Here is a 13,470-nt window from a genome sequence, read left to right as displayed (position 1 = left end):
CTGCCAACGGAATGAGTCGCCACCAAAAAAACACAAAATTACTCTCGCAAAGATTAAAAAAAATTAAATACACATCTCTCCATAACAAAAGAAAAAGAAATGTTTCTGCTGTGTGGGATCATTTTGATCTTTTAACTGCTAATAAGGTAACTGTTTGTCTTTGTTTCAGTGTAATCTATCAGGACCGGAAAAAAACAGCAATGTGACTTGAAGTGTAAATTATTTATTTGATGCAGGTTAAATGTTGCATCTGTTCTGCTTTCTTACACAAACAAAAGCTCCTCCTCAGTGTTTAGACGTTACAGAGCCAAACATGAAAATGAGACAAACACACTGAGAATGAACACAGGTAGGCTTATATAGACACTGAACATCTTTATCATCATTTTTTAATGAATATGTGTTTTATTATTTTCATCTAGGAAGACTGCTCTGGACCAGGCAGTCCTGAATTTTATTATAAAGGACTGCCAACCCCTTAGTGTTGTGGAGAGAGAGTGTAACGTACTGAGGGAACAGGAAGACCTCTTATCAGAACCTTTTCCACCTGCTTTACAGCTTTTGTTCCCCAGCTTCATCTGTTCCTGTGAGTTTTCCAAAGCTGGGGAAATGGTGTAAAAAACAAAAACGCAATAGACTGAATGCAAAAACATTGGATAAACCTATTTTTCTGAATAGAAATTTATAATAAACTCTGATACTTTCATTTTAATTTTCACTTAATGTCATTCATAATATATTTTAAAGATGTCTACAATATTTGTAATATAGAAGATATAAAATGATTCCATGGAAAGTACAACACCTGACAGTGTATATAAGGATGACGAGGTCATTGAATCAGTTTCTGTTGTGAGTCTCCAGTAAGTTGCCTGCAATGATATTTAAGGTCCAGCAGGTGTCAGTATGGAGCAAAACAGCAACACTGTCGACACAGTGTCGATGCAGTTTGGGGAACGTGCTGAAACGAGGCCTCATCTACCCATCACTACAAATAGGATACATGAATAAGGAAAACATTGGAAAAGCACTTTGTGGAAACAAAACAAAGGTTGTTCAGTTTCAGCCCACCCCAATCTTTGCTCTGGTGTGCAGCTTTGCAGACTGATTCATCGGGACGAGAAAATGAGAACAGAGCACATGGACTATTCTGGAAGTGGATATAATCCCTGAATATCCTGAATCTGTCCAAGCTGTTTGTGCCGTCTTACTGACAGCTGCAGAGAACTTAGAGCTTTTTGTTTACATGTTGTCACTGTGATATTTGTTTTTAAACACAGTTTGGCGCGTTGGCTACTGGAACAATATTTACAATGATATAGACTGGAAAAACACTTGGATTCTATCAAGGAAATTTATTATTACTAATAAGATAAGAGAAGTTACTCTTAAGTTGATCCATAGATGTTATCCGGTAAAGACATATCTGGTTAAATTTAAAAAAAGTATTGATACTCTTTGTACTTTTTGCAGCAATGCAGAGGAGACAATATGTCATTTATTTTGGGAATGCACTTATACACATGTATTTTGGATTGATCTAAATAATTTTATAAACACCAAAATTGATTCCTCATGTAAACTGAAGTTTCAACATATTCTATTTGGACTCTCACATACCGATAAAATAAATCCAGGGAAAAAATATATTATTAATCTTCTGATTATTTTTGCCAAATTTCACATACATTGTACAAAATTTTCTCAACAGCGTCCAAACATATTTGCCTTTAAAGCCTTGTTTTCCATTTATCTGGAGAATCTTAAGAACAGTACTAACTCCAAAGCATGTAAAACACTAGAGCTGTGTCAAATGTATAATTTCACTTGACTTACGTGTTGTTTATTTATACCTTGAGCACTTCCCTTTTTCTTTTTTTTTCAGTTATTTTGTTTATCTGTTTTCTTCTAAAGTATACCTTTTTGTTTACGTACTTGTATACGTAACTTGTTCAAGACACTGCAAGCTGTGGAATTTTTCATACCCTTTCTATATTCTACATTACTATGTATGTTTGTTGTTCAATTGTCTAAATAAATGATGGGAGAAAAAAAAAAAAAAGTTTGGCGCGTTGGCAATGATCGATCGATCACGTGACTTTTCCTTAAAGCGACGCACGCACCGATACATGCGTCGGTGCGTCAGTGTTGCTGGACCCATCACTACCTATTTGATAGTAGAGAGACATGTGCTGTAGGTCACAGGAGCTCTGTTCTGCTGCAGCTCCTGGGTGCGTCCGGCCTCCTCCCACCTAACCTGGGAGGCATCCTGGTGCCTGAACCCTCATCAGGCTCCTTGTGTTTGGTGTGGTGCTCAGAGTCTCAACAGAACCACTGAGATCTGTCTAAGGAGACACTGAAGATCCAAGTCCAACGTCAGAGACACACTGTTTGTGTGAACATTTTTATTTATTAGTGCTTTGAAACTTGAACAACCACAGTCAGCCACACAGACTCTTTAAAGGACACTCCACAAAACGTAAGTGCAGCAGCGTTAACGATGGTCCAACGAGGTTAGTCTGATATTTACAGGTAAACAGAGGAGCTACGATCAGGGCGTTTGAAGGTCAAACACTGTATGAGAGCAAAGCTGTGAATGTGTGACGTCTGCAGACAGTCTGAGCACTCAGCTGGCTGCAGACCAGTGATGTCAGACGAGCGTGTAGTCTGTCAGCCTTTACATGAATTTTCTGCCTCTCATTTTTGTGTCAGTGGCTGAGGCGCCACAGTGGAGGCCCACAGGTGATTTCAGGTAACAGTGTGAGGCTGAGGACACAGGAAGAGGAAAACATTTGAAATCTTTTCATTTTAAAAGACAATATCTTCTTTATTCACATCTTTTATTTTAAAGCGACACTAAAGCAGAGTCCAGTCTGAGCCGTGCAGCGGCAGAGCTGATCAGCTGTTACAGTTATTGATCAGCTCTGCTGTTACAGTTATTGATCAGAGGTGTTTCACAGGGACGGTCTGATGATGTCCGCTCACAGAAGTGTCCAACATTTCAAACAAACACAGACGGAGGGAACGATGCTGCTCATCACACAAGAGCTGAGGAGAGGAAGAAGTCTGTGCTTAGCGCCTGCTGCTATGGAAACCACCTCCATGTGCTCGGCTGCTGCTGCCGCTGTGACCTGTCGCTGACATCACTTCCTCCAGAAAGCTGATGGACAAAGATACAGATGGAGGTAAAGACAGCTGAAGTGGAGAAAGTAATAAAAAGTGAAAACATCGTTTTTAGGATAATGCTGACGATGGCGTCACTTGTGGCGAGCTCTTATTTCCCCACAGACGTTTGGATTACTGTGGAAGTAGATTCACATGGTTCATTTACCGTGAATTCTTTGGCCTAAATATCGTTTTCAAACTTCCAGGATGAACTAAAGCTGTGAACATGAAGAAATAACCTTTGAATTTAACTCAAGCTAAAAACCAACAAGTCTGGATGTTTCTGATGTTCTCAGCCTGCACAACGTGACAGCGTGACGTCTATGAATCGACGATTCGTTAAGATTCTTCCTTATAATGGAAATACGCTGCACCCTGCTAAAATGAATTTGGAGTTCCTCAGGGATGGATTATGGGTCCTTTTTCCTTTTGGTTTTACTCAAAGAATCTCAGCCTTTCAGCTGCTGCCCTCTTGTTATCTGCAAACAAACTGTTAGTGACGCAGAAAACCAAACTGAGTGCTGAGCCTTCATCTGTTTGACTGGAGCGGCTGACCTTTATCAACACGAGTCGAACCAACAGTACAGAGTGAGTGAGGCCTCTGTTTTTACGAAGGTTATAACTGTCACATGGTCAAATGGTCTTTGTGTCTATATTTGAGTGTGAGTGTGTCTGTGTGTGTGAGTGTGTGTGTGTGACCTCTTGGTGTTGTGGATGTTGCTTCCTCCCAGCACGATCCGGACTCCAGGCGTGCTGCGGTTCAGATTGTAAACAGTCAGAGCTTCTTCATACGTGGCCCCACCGATCATAAACACCAGGATGTCCTGAGGCCTGAAACACAGGTGTGAATCATGTCAGCGTCTCCTCTCTGTGTCTGCGAGTCTCTCAGGTGAGCGCTACCTGTCTCTGAGGCTGCTGGCTCCCAGGTAAGGAAACTGGCTGTCCTTGAGTCGACCTTTGATCATCTGGTCCAGCGTGTCGTGAAGCAGAGGCTGATGCTGAGTGTACACGTTCTCCACACCCTGACAACACACACACACACACACACGCACACACACACACACACGCACGCACGCACGCACGCACGCACGCACGCACGCACGCACACACACAAAAACACTGTACTTTTAAAAGTGCAGGTGAGATCATGGAGTCAACACTTTAAACCTGATTCATCAAATAACAATGACGACAGTTAACACAAACCTTTTGTGCTGAAGAGGTTGTGTCGTGTGTTTGTTTGTACCTTTAGTCCTTTGAAGAACTGTTTGGTGATGGAGACGGCGTCTGTGGGTGTGATGAGGTCACTTCCTCTGATTCTCTTCCCACCATACTCCACCACAGCCTGAACCATCTGAGCGAAGAGGAGGGAAAGCATGAGCTTCACTGCTCTCACACAACACGGCCCCTCATCTTTTCAGCCATCATGCTCAGTAGGGGTGCAGCGATACACAAAATTCACGGTTCGATACAAAAAATGTTCACGCCTTTTTAATTTGTCATTTATTAAAATTATAAATATATATTTTAACTCAAAAGTACAGTTTTTAAATTTAATGTTGCTGAAACAACAAAGTAATAAAAAATAAATCTATCTGATGGAGAAATCCCTCATCTTTGGAAAAGAGAGTTTATTACAGAGAAATGGCTCTTTCCAAAATAAAAGCTCTACTATACGCTTCTTCTGGGCTATATTCTCAGCAGCATATTAAACATATCAGGTCCCCATAAGGAGAATCATGTGCTAACGGCTGTCTAAATGACTCGGGTAAAGTTTGTAGCATGCTGCTTGTTGTTTTTGTCTGCTTCCACTTGTCTTTGCACGAGGATGATGTCGGAGTAAATGTGCAGTCATATTCGTTGTGTTCCCACTAGTGCTGTCAGCGTTAATCTGAAATGACGTTAACGCCACAACACGGCAAATCTCCGTTAACGAGCTACCGCGGATCGCCCCGTGTGTGGGGCTGGACGGCCAACACGTTAACGAGCTAACTGCGCTAACGAGCTAGTTCCCACCAATGTAATTGAGCATTGCTGGCACATCCAACATACTGTTTTACTTTAGTCCATGACGCGCTTACCTTCAGGGTCATACGTCACATGAAAACCAAAATAGTTCCAAACGTCAGATCTGAATGAGGGTGGGGGAGGTTCAATTTGCCATGTTGCAACGAGCTTAGCTTCTGTCTTGCTAGCTTGCGCTGCACTCAGTGAATCTGTGCTCGACAGTGCAGCCTAGGCAGAGTAGTCGAACGCAGATCCACTGAGCGCTCAACACAGACAGCATCGTCAGAAGGAAAGTTGATAAAATAAATTAAAAATGTTGTATTGTTCGATACATATGCATACCGAACCGAAAGCACTGTATCGAACGGTTCAATGTCGATACGAGTATCGTTGCAGCCCTAATGCTCAGCTGTGCCAGGTTTTTAAATCAGCACTGTGAATGAAAAAGCACGTTTTAACCTCCACACGTCACAGACACTCTGTGTTTGAATGCTTCAGACAGCAGTGACTCCTGGGCTCATTAAGACTTATTATCAGAGCAAACCACACAGCAACGGTACGATACGATGGAATATCTCAGAGGTTTTGGTCTCTGCCTGTCGGGGTCTTTGAACTTGAACTTTCCTTGAGAACAACTGAAGCCTCAACCTCATCCCTGTGCACATCTGTCTGTCCCAGGCTCAGGTTTTAGCACAGGTCTACATTTTAATCATCATCTTTACAGAGAAACTAGCGAGTCGAGTCATGCTAACAGCTAACTCAACTTTTTTAAATGGACATTAAACTTTATTGTAACAGCTGTGAAAACAGCAACACTGGACATGTTAGTCGAGCTGTGGACCCCCCAGTAGTCCCAGTTCAATTAAAAAGGAGGGGAGGGGCTGCTGCGCAGTACAGCCACGAAAGCCGTGTGAATGGCCGTACATCCTGTGTGCGAGTTATGTGTTGTATGACTGTGTGCGAGCACCCAGGCCCCCCCCACCCACACAGCAGTCCTCCGCCCCCGAGGGAAGCAGTCCGACGTGTCATTGTGAAGACGTTTCAGCATATTCGTGTCCAGATGTTTGGATTGATGGAAAGATTTCGCTCCTACGTTACAGTTGGGAGGAAAACTGGCTCATCAATTTAAAAATAGCTCAGACATGTTTGTTAACCCTCTGGGGGCACACATTTCAACATTTTGTTCCCCAGGTAGGTATTTCTCCATCCAGTTCCCTGTATGATCGATTGCAGCTGCTGATATTCTAGAAATTTACAACTTCTTTAAATGAAACAAACATCTTTTTTTATCCCTTTTCAATGAAAAATGTTTTCTTTATGTGACCTGATTGTTGTAGCACTCACCCACCAGGCTGTCAGCGGGCTGTTTGTGGCTTTTAAATGATGCTTAATACTGGAGCTCATGAAGGGCAGAGAGATCTTTACTTGAACACATAAAGCTTGTTCTGGCTCCAGGAGAGGACGATGAAGCAATACGATCAACCAGGTCTGAGAGCCTGGTGGAAACATTCATACCTGGATATCCGACGTTACCTGACTGCTGGTATTTTGAAGATTACAATTCAGAGACAGAACATGTGACATGGATGAGAACTTATAAGTGTGAGCGTCTTTATACGCGAGGTTCGTGAGTTCCTAAACACATCGTCAGCATAATGAACGCCTTTAATATCCACGTTTGGTCAGGTTGCTGCACTAGTGGCTCGATAAAAATGACAGGAAGTGAGGGAGAAAGCAGACAGGCCGCTCTGTAGACCGAAGCTTTGTCAAGTAAGATCCTAGCACGAGCATTTGGAGAGCTGTGTGTTACCCTGCGGTGACGCTCAGACACTCCTCTTCTGCTCAGCTCGTCCATCAGAGATGACAGGATGCTGCTGCTGTGGCGCTCGTACCTCAGAGCGTAGAGCATGACGAGGCGGACGGCGTCCAGCTCAGACACGCGTGGATTTTGCAGCAGTCGCCGCACATTCTGAAAGAAGACATTGTGTTATGGCCCCTGACCCAAACAAGCAGGAAAACAGGAAGTCAACACATCCAGAATGACCTTCATTTATGACACATTCATAAACCCCGTGAAGCTCAGGAGCAGCTGACATTCACCTGCTGAGCGCTCGAGTGGTCGTTCTGACACGCCAACTCCTGCTCCACCTCCGACACCTCCATCAGCTGCCGCTCCGACACTAGCCGGGACAGCTCGCCCACCACCGTCACGTGTTTGGACACGGTCCCCGACATCTTCTTAAACTGGGGGTAGTTATCTACAAACGCCTACAGAGGGTGACACAGGACACATCAACGTTTTTTAAATAAATATAAAAATATTTAAATATATAAGTTTTCCTTCCATCTGTGTTCTGCTCCTCCAGGTCCAGCAGTCTGAGCACAGAAGTCCTTCCTGGGTCTGGCTGAGCCCTCTTCCCACGGACACGCCCAACACTCAGTTTAATTATATTTTATTTATAAAGCGTCACATTACAAAAACAACAGTCGCCTCAGAGCACTTCATACTGTAAGCTAGACCCTACAATATTACATAGAGAGAAAACCCAACAATCATATGACCCCCTATGAGCAGCACTTTGGCGACAGTGGGAAGGAAGAACGGACACTCATATAAGCTCGTCCAGCGTTCATGACCAGGAGGAAAAGCACATTGTTCCTCCTGAATCCAAGGTTCGGCTAACAGATGGGCTCTCCTCTCCATCACCCTGGCGTAGAGGCTGAGGAGTGTGATCCCGCTAAAGCGATGGGAGCTCTCCCTGCTCCGGCCCATTTGTCAGCCAATCAATACCCAGCACTTGCTCACGTCATCTGATTCCAACAACCAGCAGTCAGGAGGGCTGCCGAGCGCATCTCGGGAAAACTCCTCTGCTGTCTGACTTCGTGCACAGACGGACACATCTGTTGTCCATAAAACCAGATTTAGGGACCTCGGGTCACAGCTCATCCACCCTGTTGGTCCTGATAACTTTTTAAATACATCAACCTCAGCGACTCACTGGGTGATGAGTACAGATAAAAGTCTTACATACAGGAGACTCCAAATCACAAGTTAGGAAATGCACGTTTTTGGGCCCCAACAACGCAATCGTTAAGCCTTACGGTTGTTATCCATTCAATTTCATCCGTCCATCCTCTTCTGAATGTCTTGATGCTCAATCATCCAGGTAAGTAAATCTCCAGAAGTTGACTCTGTTCATCTGGACGTAGCGTTTGTGGGAGAAACGTTTCATCATCAGGTGACGTCTTCAGTCTCAGCTGCAGGTTTCAATCTTATAATCAGGACATTTGCATAATGACTGAAACCAGCCCACTGAAGGAACAATGGGCTGGAGGTCAGTTCCTTCATCTTAATTATGCAGATTCTCATGACTATTGATCAACAACCATGAGCACCATTAACATGGAGTTGGGGAGTTGGAGTTGGGGAGTCTTTCCCTCCTTGACTCCGCCCTCAAACCAGCGTTCCTCCCTGTCCAGGATGTTACATCCTCATCACTGAAACAGTGTCCACTGACCTGTAATCTTAATAATTAAGATTAAGGAACTGACCTCCAGCCCATTGTTCCTTCAGTGGGCTGGTTTCAGTCATTATGCAAATGTATGTTTATAAGATTGAAACCTGCAGCTGAGACTGAAGACGTCACCTGATGATGATGAAACGTTTCTCCCACAAACACTACGTCCAGATGAACAGAATCAACTTTTGGAGATCCTCTTCTGAAGTCATGGTGGGTAAGCAGGTTGTTACAGACATCCTCCCCCCGCCTCACACCTTCCCTCCTGGGAGATACGAGGCCTTCCGAGGCTAGTCCAGGGTTCTTGTGTCTACCCTGGGATCTCCTCCCTGTGCCCAGAACGCCTCCAATGGAAGGTGCCATGGAGGCGTCCTAATCAGATACCCAAACCACCTCAGCTGGCTCCTCTTAACACACAAGAGAAGCAGCTCCACGCCATCTGGAGGTTTGAGTTACTCGATCTGTGAGGCTGAGCTCAAACTCATTCCAGATTCCATGACCACAGCTGAGGGCTGGAGGTGGACTGGTAAATCAAGACCTTTGGCCACCTCTCTTCACCACGACAGTCCAATACAACGCCCACACTAGTGCTGACACTGCACCAAGTCGCTGGCCCGATTCACGCTCCACCTCCCCATCACCTCTTGCTTGTGGCGACCTCCATCCTCCATTCCAGAGGGAGCATTCCAACATTTGTCAGCAGTTGCTATGACGGGAAATTAACTACAGAGGCCGAACCAGTTGTGTATCAGGCTGTAAACACGATTATTTCTGCATGTTAACACAGGAGTCTGAGGGGACTCCCTGCTGAAGCCTCTGGACTGCAGAGGAACTCACATCTCCAGCGCTGGGGTCAAAGTTCATGTAGTAAAACCTTTAAACTTGTATCAGTAAACAAGCTGAGCCCTGCCTGACCTTCATGTCTGAGATGGACTCCAGCTTCTGCTGTTCCTTTGGCTTTTTCTTTTGGAAATCCTCCATCAGGTTCTTTATGTTGGTGCCAATCTCTCCAAAGTTCAGGTACAGGTTCTAACGAGGAGGAGAGAGCGAGGTTAGTGACAGTTACCATGGTAACCTGGAGGGGCAGCTGAAACATCACATTTCTACAGTCTGCTAGAAACCTCCCAACATGACGAGTGCAGCGTGTTCCTGTCACTCACTTCTATCCTATTAACGCTGAGCACAGATGCTGACAGATGCTGACAGATGTGAGCAGATGTGTGAGACTCACGTTGGCGTAGAACTCGTCGTTCTCCGCTGACAGGACCACCTCTCTCAGGTCTTTGCTGACCCCGGGGACTCTGGACAGGTCGATCCTGTTGTTGTTGAGGCCGAGCAGCTCGTGGACCATCGCCTGGTAGGTCCACTGCAACACAGCGAAAGCTCGTAAACACGCACGCACTTCACACAGACACACAACCAGTGGATTTATGATTTGCCATCAAATTAAAGTGACAATGAGCTGCAGAGGATGTGAAAGATGACAGAGTTATTAAAAGTGCAAAATGATTTCCTCTAATTCATTTCCTCATCGATGTCACAGCGACCGGTCACCTGATTGAGCAGCGGCGTGATGGCATCGTCGCTGCGGTCCAGGATCAGCAGCAGAGGAGGAACTTCAGTCTTCCTGAAGTCAAACAGCTCGTACTCCTTCGTGATGATTTGCTGACAACAAACAAATCAAATACTGAAGAATAAAAGTACTACTCAGAGTACTACGTGAGTAAAAGTGTTAACAGCTGAGGCTCAAGTGTTTTAACCAAAGTGCTCAAGTTACAGCTCAGAGCTGACGTCATCTTTGAGCAGCCAACAGGACACAAAATAACCTGTAGTGGCATTAAAAGCACTTTTCAGTGATGATGTGTGTGATGACGTGTGTGATGTCGTGTGTGATGACGTGTGTGATGTCGTGTGCGATGACGTGTGTGAGGTCGTGTGCGATGACGTGTGTGAGGTCGTGTGTGAGGTCGTGTGCGATGACGTGTGTGATGACGTGCATGATGACGTTGCTGTGGACACCTTGACGCTCTCCGCGAGCCGCTTGGACATGTCTGAGGACAGCTGGTAGCGGATCATCGGACATTTCTTCAGAGCAAGCAGGACGGAGGTCAGTCCCTGAGTGCAGCGTGCCAACATCGAGGGTTCCCAGCTCCGCCCCTAAAACACACACAGGTGATGTGAGCGTGTGGAGCTGTTTAGGGCGGAGCTCTGACAGCTGAGGGCCGTGTGGTTCTTACCCGAGTGACTCCCTGCAGGTTCAAGGAGAACAGGTGAGGATTCACAGCAATGAAGTCTCCGTAGAACTCCTGCACACACACACACAGACACACGCAGACACACGCACACACACAGACACACGCACACACACACACACACATGTGCACGCACACACACACACACACACACACACACACACACACACCGCCATAGTAAGCTCCTCCTCCATCTGTGACTGTCAGCATGTCACCTGACACTTGGAGAGATGATGATGTAGCACTGATGGTCATGCAGACCAAACTGATGTTAATAGTAAGATATTCTTTCATATTACATTCATAACCGCAGCATGTTGTTACGTGTTACTGATGTCATCAAATGAAGCCGTCACAGAGGAACAGCTGAATGCAGCTCTTCAACTTAAACTCTGATCATAAACAAGCATTTATTGCATTATTAGAGGAAACATTTAATCAGTGAAATAATGATCTGTCCACAGATCGAAGGTTTCCACATGTCAGACATGAATCACGGTTAACTGGATCCAGCCTGAAAATCACAAACGTGCAGCCGTTCACTGTTCCCTGATCAGATGGAAACACCAGCAGCTGTTTTTCTGCTCCTGATCTCACTCTCAGCTGCTCCTTTGACTCAAACCTCATAATTAGTTGAAAAGAACCCAACGAAGCAAACGGTCGAGCTCACAGGATTCATGTTGGTTAATGAAACAAGACGACACAAAGATTTAACCCTGCAGCATCAGCTGACCTCTCTCTGCAACAAGGAGGTGAAGACAGAAAAAGACCCTGGACTAATATCATTATATTAATGTTGTTAAGATGTATTTTGAGTCAAGTTCAGCTGAAAATGAGTCGCCATGACTGACAGAGATCTTACATCATGTAGAAATATTAAACCGCCACGCTTCCTCGGAGGTCCTCACACTCACCTGGACTTCAGCCACCACTTCCTGTTCATCGGCCTCAGCCAAGGCCTTGATCTCACTCTTACTGATCACGTTGCTGAAGTCTGAAACACACACACACACACACACACACACACACATACACAGAGCAGTCAGTTGATGGACTTCAGGTACAAACAAACTTCTGCCCCAAACCAAACTCCAGAGAAGAAATCTCTGATGTCTGTTCAGCTGACACGTCCACACCTCACATGTGATGACAGTGTCACCCTGTTTAATCAGACTGGCGTCATTAAAAGCAGCAGGATTCACTTTTAGCAGCCCCTCTCCAATGTGTATAACGAATTTTCTGATAAGATCGCTGATCTCTAGGATTCTGCAGCAAAGCTAAACTCAGTTGTGTATCTTAGCTTCCGAACTATGTTTGAACTGTCCGAGGACGACGAGTGCCAAACCAGCAACCCTGTTCTCCTCTCACTCCAGCCCAAACTTACAGATGAAGTAGACACTGTACTTGGGCCTCCTCAGCTCCTGGATCAGGTGCTCCACGTTCTCCTGCAGCAAGCACACAAACACACAGTTGCAGATGGTGTTACCTCACACACAGACACACACAGAGTTACTCAGAGGGCGGTTTGTACCTTGGTGGGCCGCAAGAAGCAGATGGCTTTAAGGTGCTTCATGTTATCCCTGTTCTGAGAGTCAATCCGCTCAAACAGGTAAACCTCCTTCTGCAGGATCTCAGACTGAGTGTACACCACGCTCACTATACTGGTCTGAACACACACACACACACACACACACACACACACACACCATCAGACACAGTAACGTTGCTGTAAACACTGCTGAGCACCAGCACCGCTAACAGTCCTGGGTCGGTCCTCACCGTCTCCTTGTCCATGAGCAGCACCTTCATCCCGGGCCCGCTGATCTCGATCATCTTGGAGATGTACTGCTTCACCGCGAGCGTCACATTCATGATGGCGACACTCAGAGACCACAAACAAAAACAAATAAACAAAGAGCAGCGGCTGCAGAGAGGGTTTTTTCGTCTCTTTACCGCGGAGCTGCTATAACAACACTGGAGCAAACTTCCTTCCGGGTCCCCGACGTCACGTGCCGCACGCACTCTGCTTGCGTCATCGCGTTCTGACAGATTTTAAAATGGAAAAACGTAAATTACACAATTCCACTCGTGAAATGCTTTATTTATACCACAAACAACAGCAACAACAAATACTAGTCTTCGTTAACATGTATATTATTTGCACATAAATATATTTACTGATTTCTTTTTACATTTTGTTGGTTGTTGTGTTAGAAATCGCCACACCATCCTAACACTTTGGGCTGGAAAGTTTAGGTAGATGCCGGAGCTGTTACATTAGAGCCTTTGATGGTCGCGGTTCATGTCTTTAATCAGAGTTTATAGACTCTGTAAATAAAAACAGTCCCAAACTGATTAATTCTGCGTTGCTAATAATTAGCTTAGCATTAGCATGCCAAAGATAAGCATGCCACAACTGTTAGCGTGCCGACATAGCGCTGAACTCTACTTAAAGTGGCAGAGTGTGGTGCTTAAACTGAGCGTATTTATCGTCGATAAGCAAAAACATCCGGTTACGAGGAAGAAAA

At 45.1% G+C, this 13,470-nt stretch overlaps 1 protein-coding gene across 1 annotated transcript; it reads right to left on the bottom strand.

The window, feature by feature from the left end:
* Nucleotides 1-2,800: 2,800 nt before the first annotated feature.
* On the bottom strand, nucleotides 2,801-13,256 carry vps45 (vacuolar protein sorting 45 homolog). Its single transcript, XM_085148698.1, has 16 exons — nucleotides 13,135-13,256; nucleotides 12,722-12,984; nucleotides 12,474-12,608; nucleotides 12,327-12,387; nucleotides 11,857-11,936; nucleotides 10,928-10,996; nucleotides 10,710-10,847; nucleotides 10,245-10,355; nucleotides 9,922-10,056; nucleotides 9,606-9,719; nucleotides 7,273-7,440; nucleotides 6,983-7,141; nucleotides 4,412-4,519; nucleotides 4,066-4,187; nucleotides 3,865-3,996; nucleotides 2,801-3,160 (listed from the first exon to the last, which is right to left on the bottom strand). The coding sequence occupies exons 2-16, from the start codon at nucleotides 12,812-12,814 to the stop codon at nucleotides 3,073-3,075; spliced, it is 1,713 nt and encodes a 570-aa protein (XP_085004824.1). The 5' UTR covers nucleotides 12,815-12,984; nucleotides 13,135-13,256; the 3' UTR covers nucleotides 2,801-3,072.
* Between the last annotated feature and the right edge of the window lie 214 nt (nucleotides 13,257-13,470).

Source organism: Neolamprologus multifasciatus, chromosome 22 (genome assembly GCF_963576455.1).
Source record: "Neolamprologus multifasciatus chromosome 22, fNeoMul1.2, whole genome shotgun sequence".
In the NCBI taxonomy this organism is placed as follows: domain Eukaryota; kingdom Metazoa; phylum Chordata; class Actinopteri; order Cichliformes; family Cichlidae; genus Neolamprologus; species Neolamprologus multifasciatus.
Note: the sequence above shows the minus strand (reverse complement) of the source record. Positions and strands in the feature narration are given on the sequence as shown.

Coding starts and splice junctions, on each gene's coding strand:
- vps45 (XM_085148698.1), bottom strand. CDS start 12,814: ATGAATGTGACGCTCGCGGTGAAGCAGTACATCTCCAAGATGATCGAG. Junction 11,937..12,326: donor GTACAGTGTCTACTTCATCT/GTAAGTTTGGGC, acceptor TGTGTGTTTCAG/ACTTCAGCAACGTGATCAGT. Junction 10,997..11,856: donor AAGTGGTGGCTGAAGTCCAG/GTGAGTGTGAGG, acceptor GTGTGTGTGCAG/GAGTTCTACGGAGACTTCAT.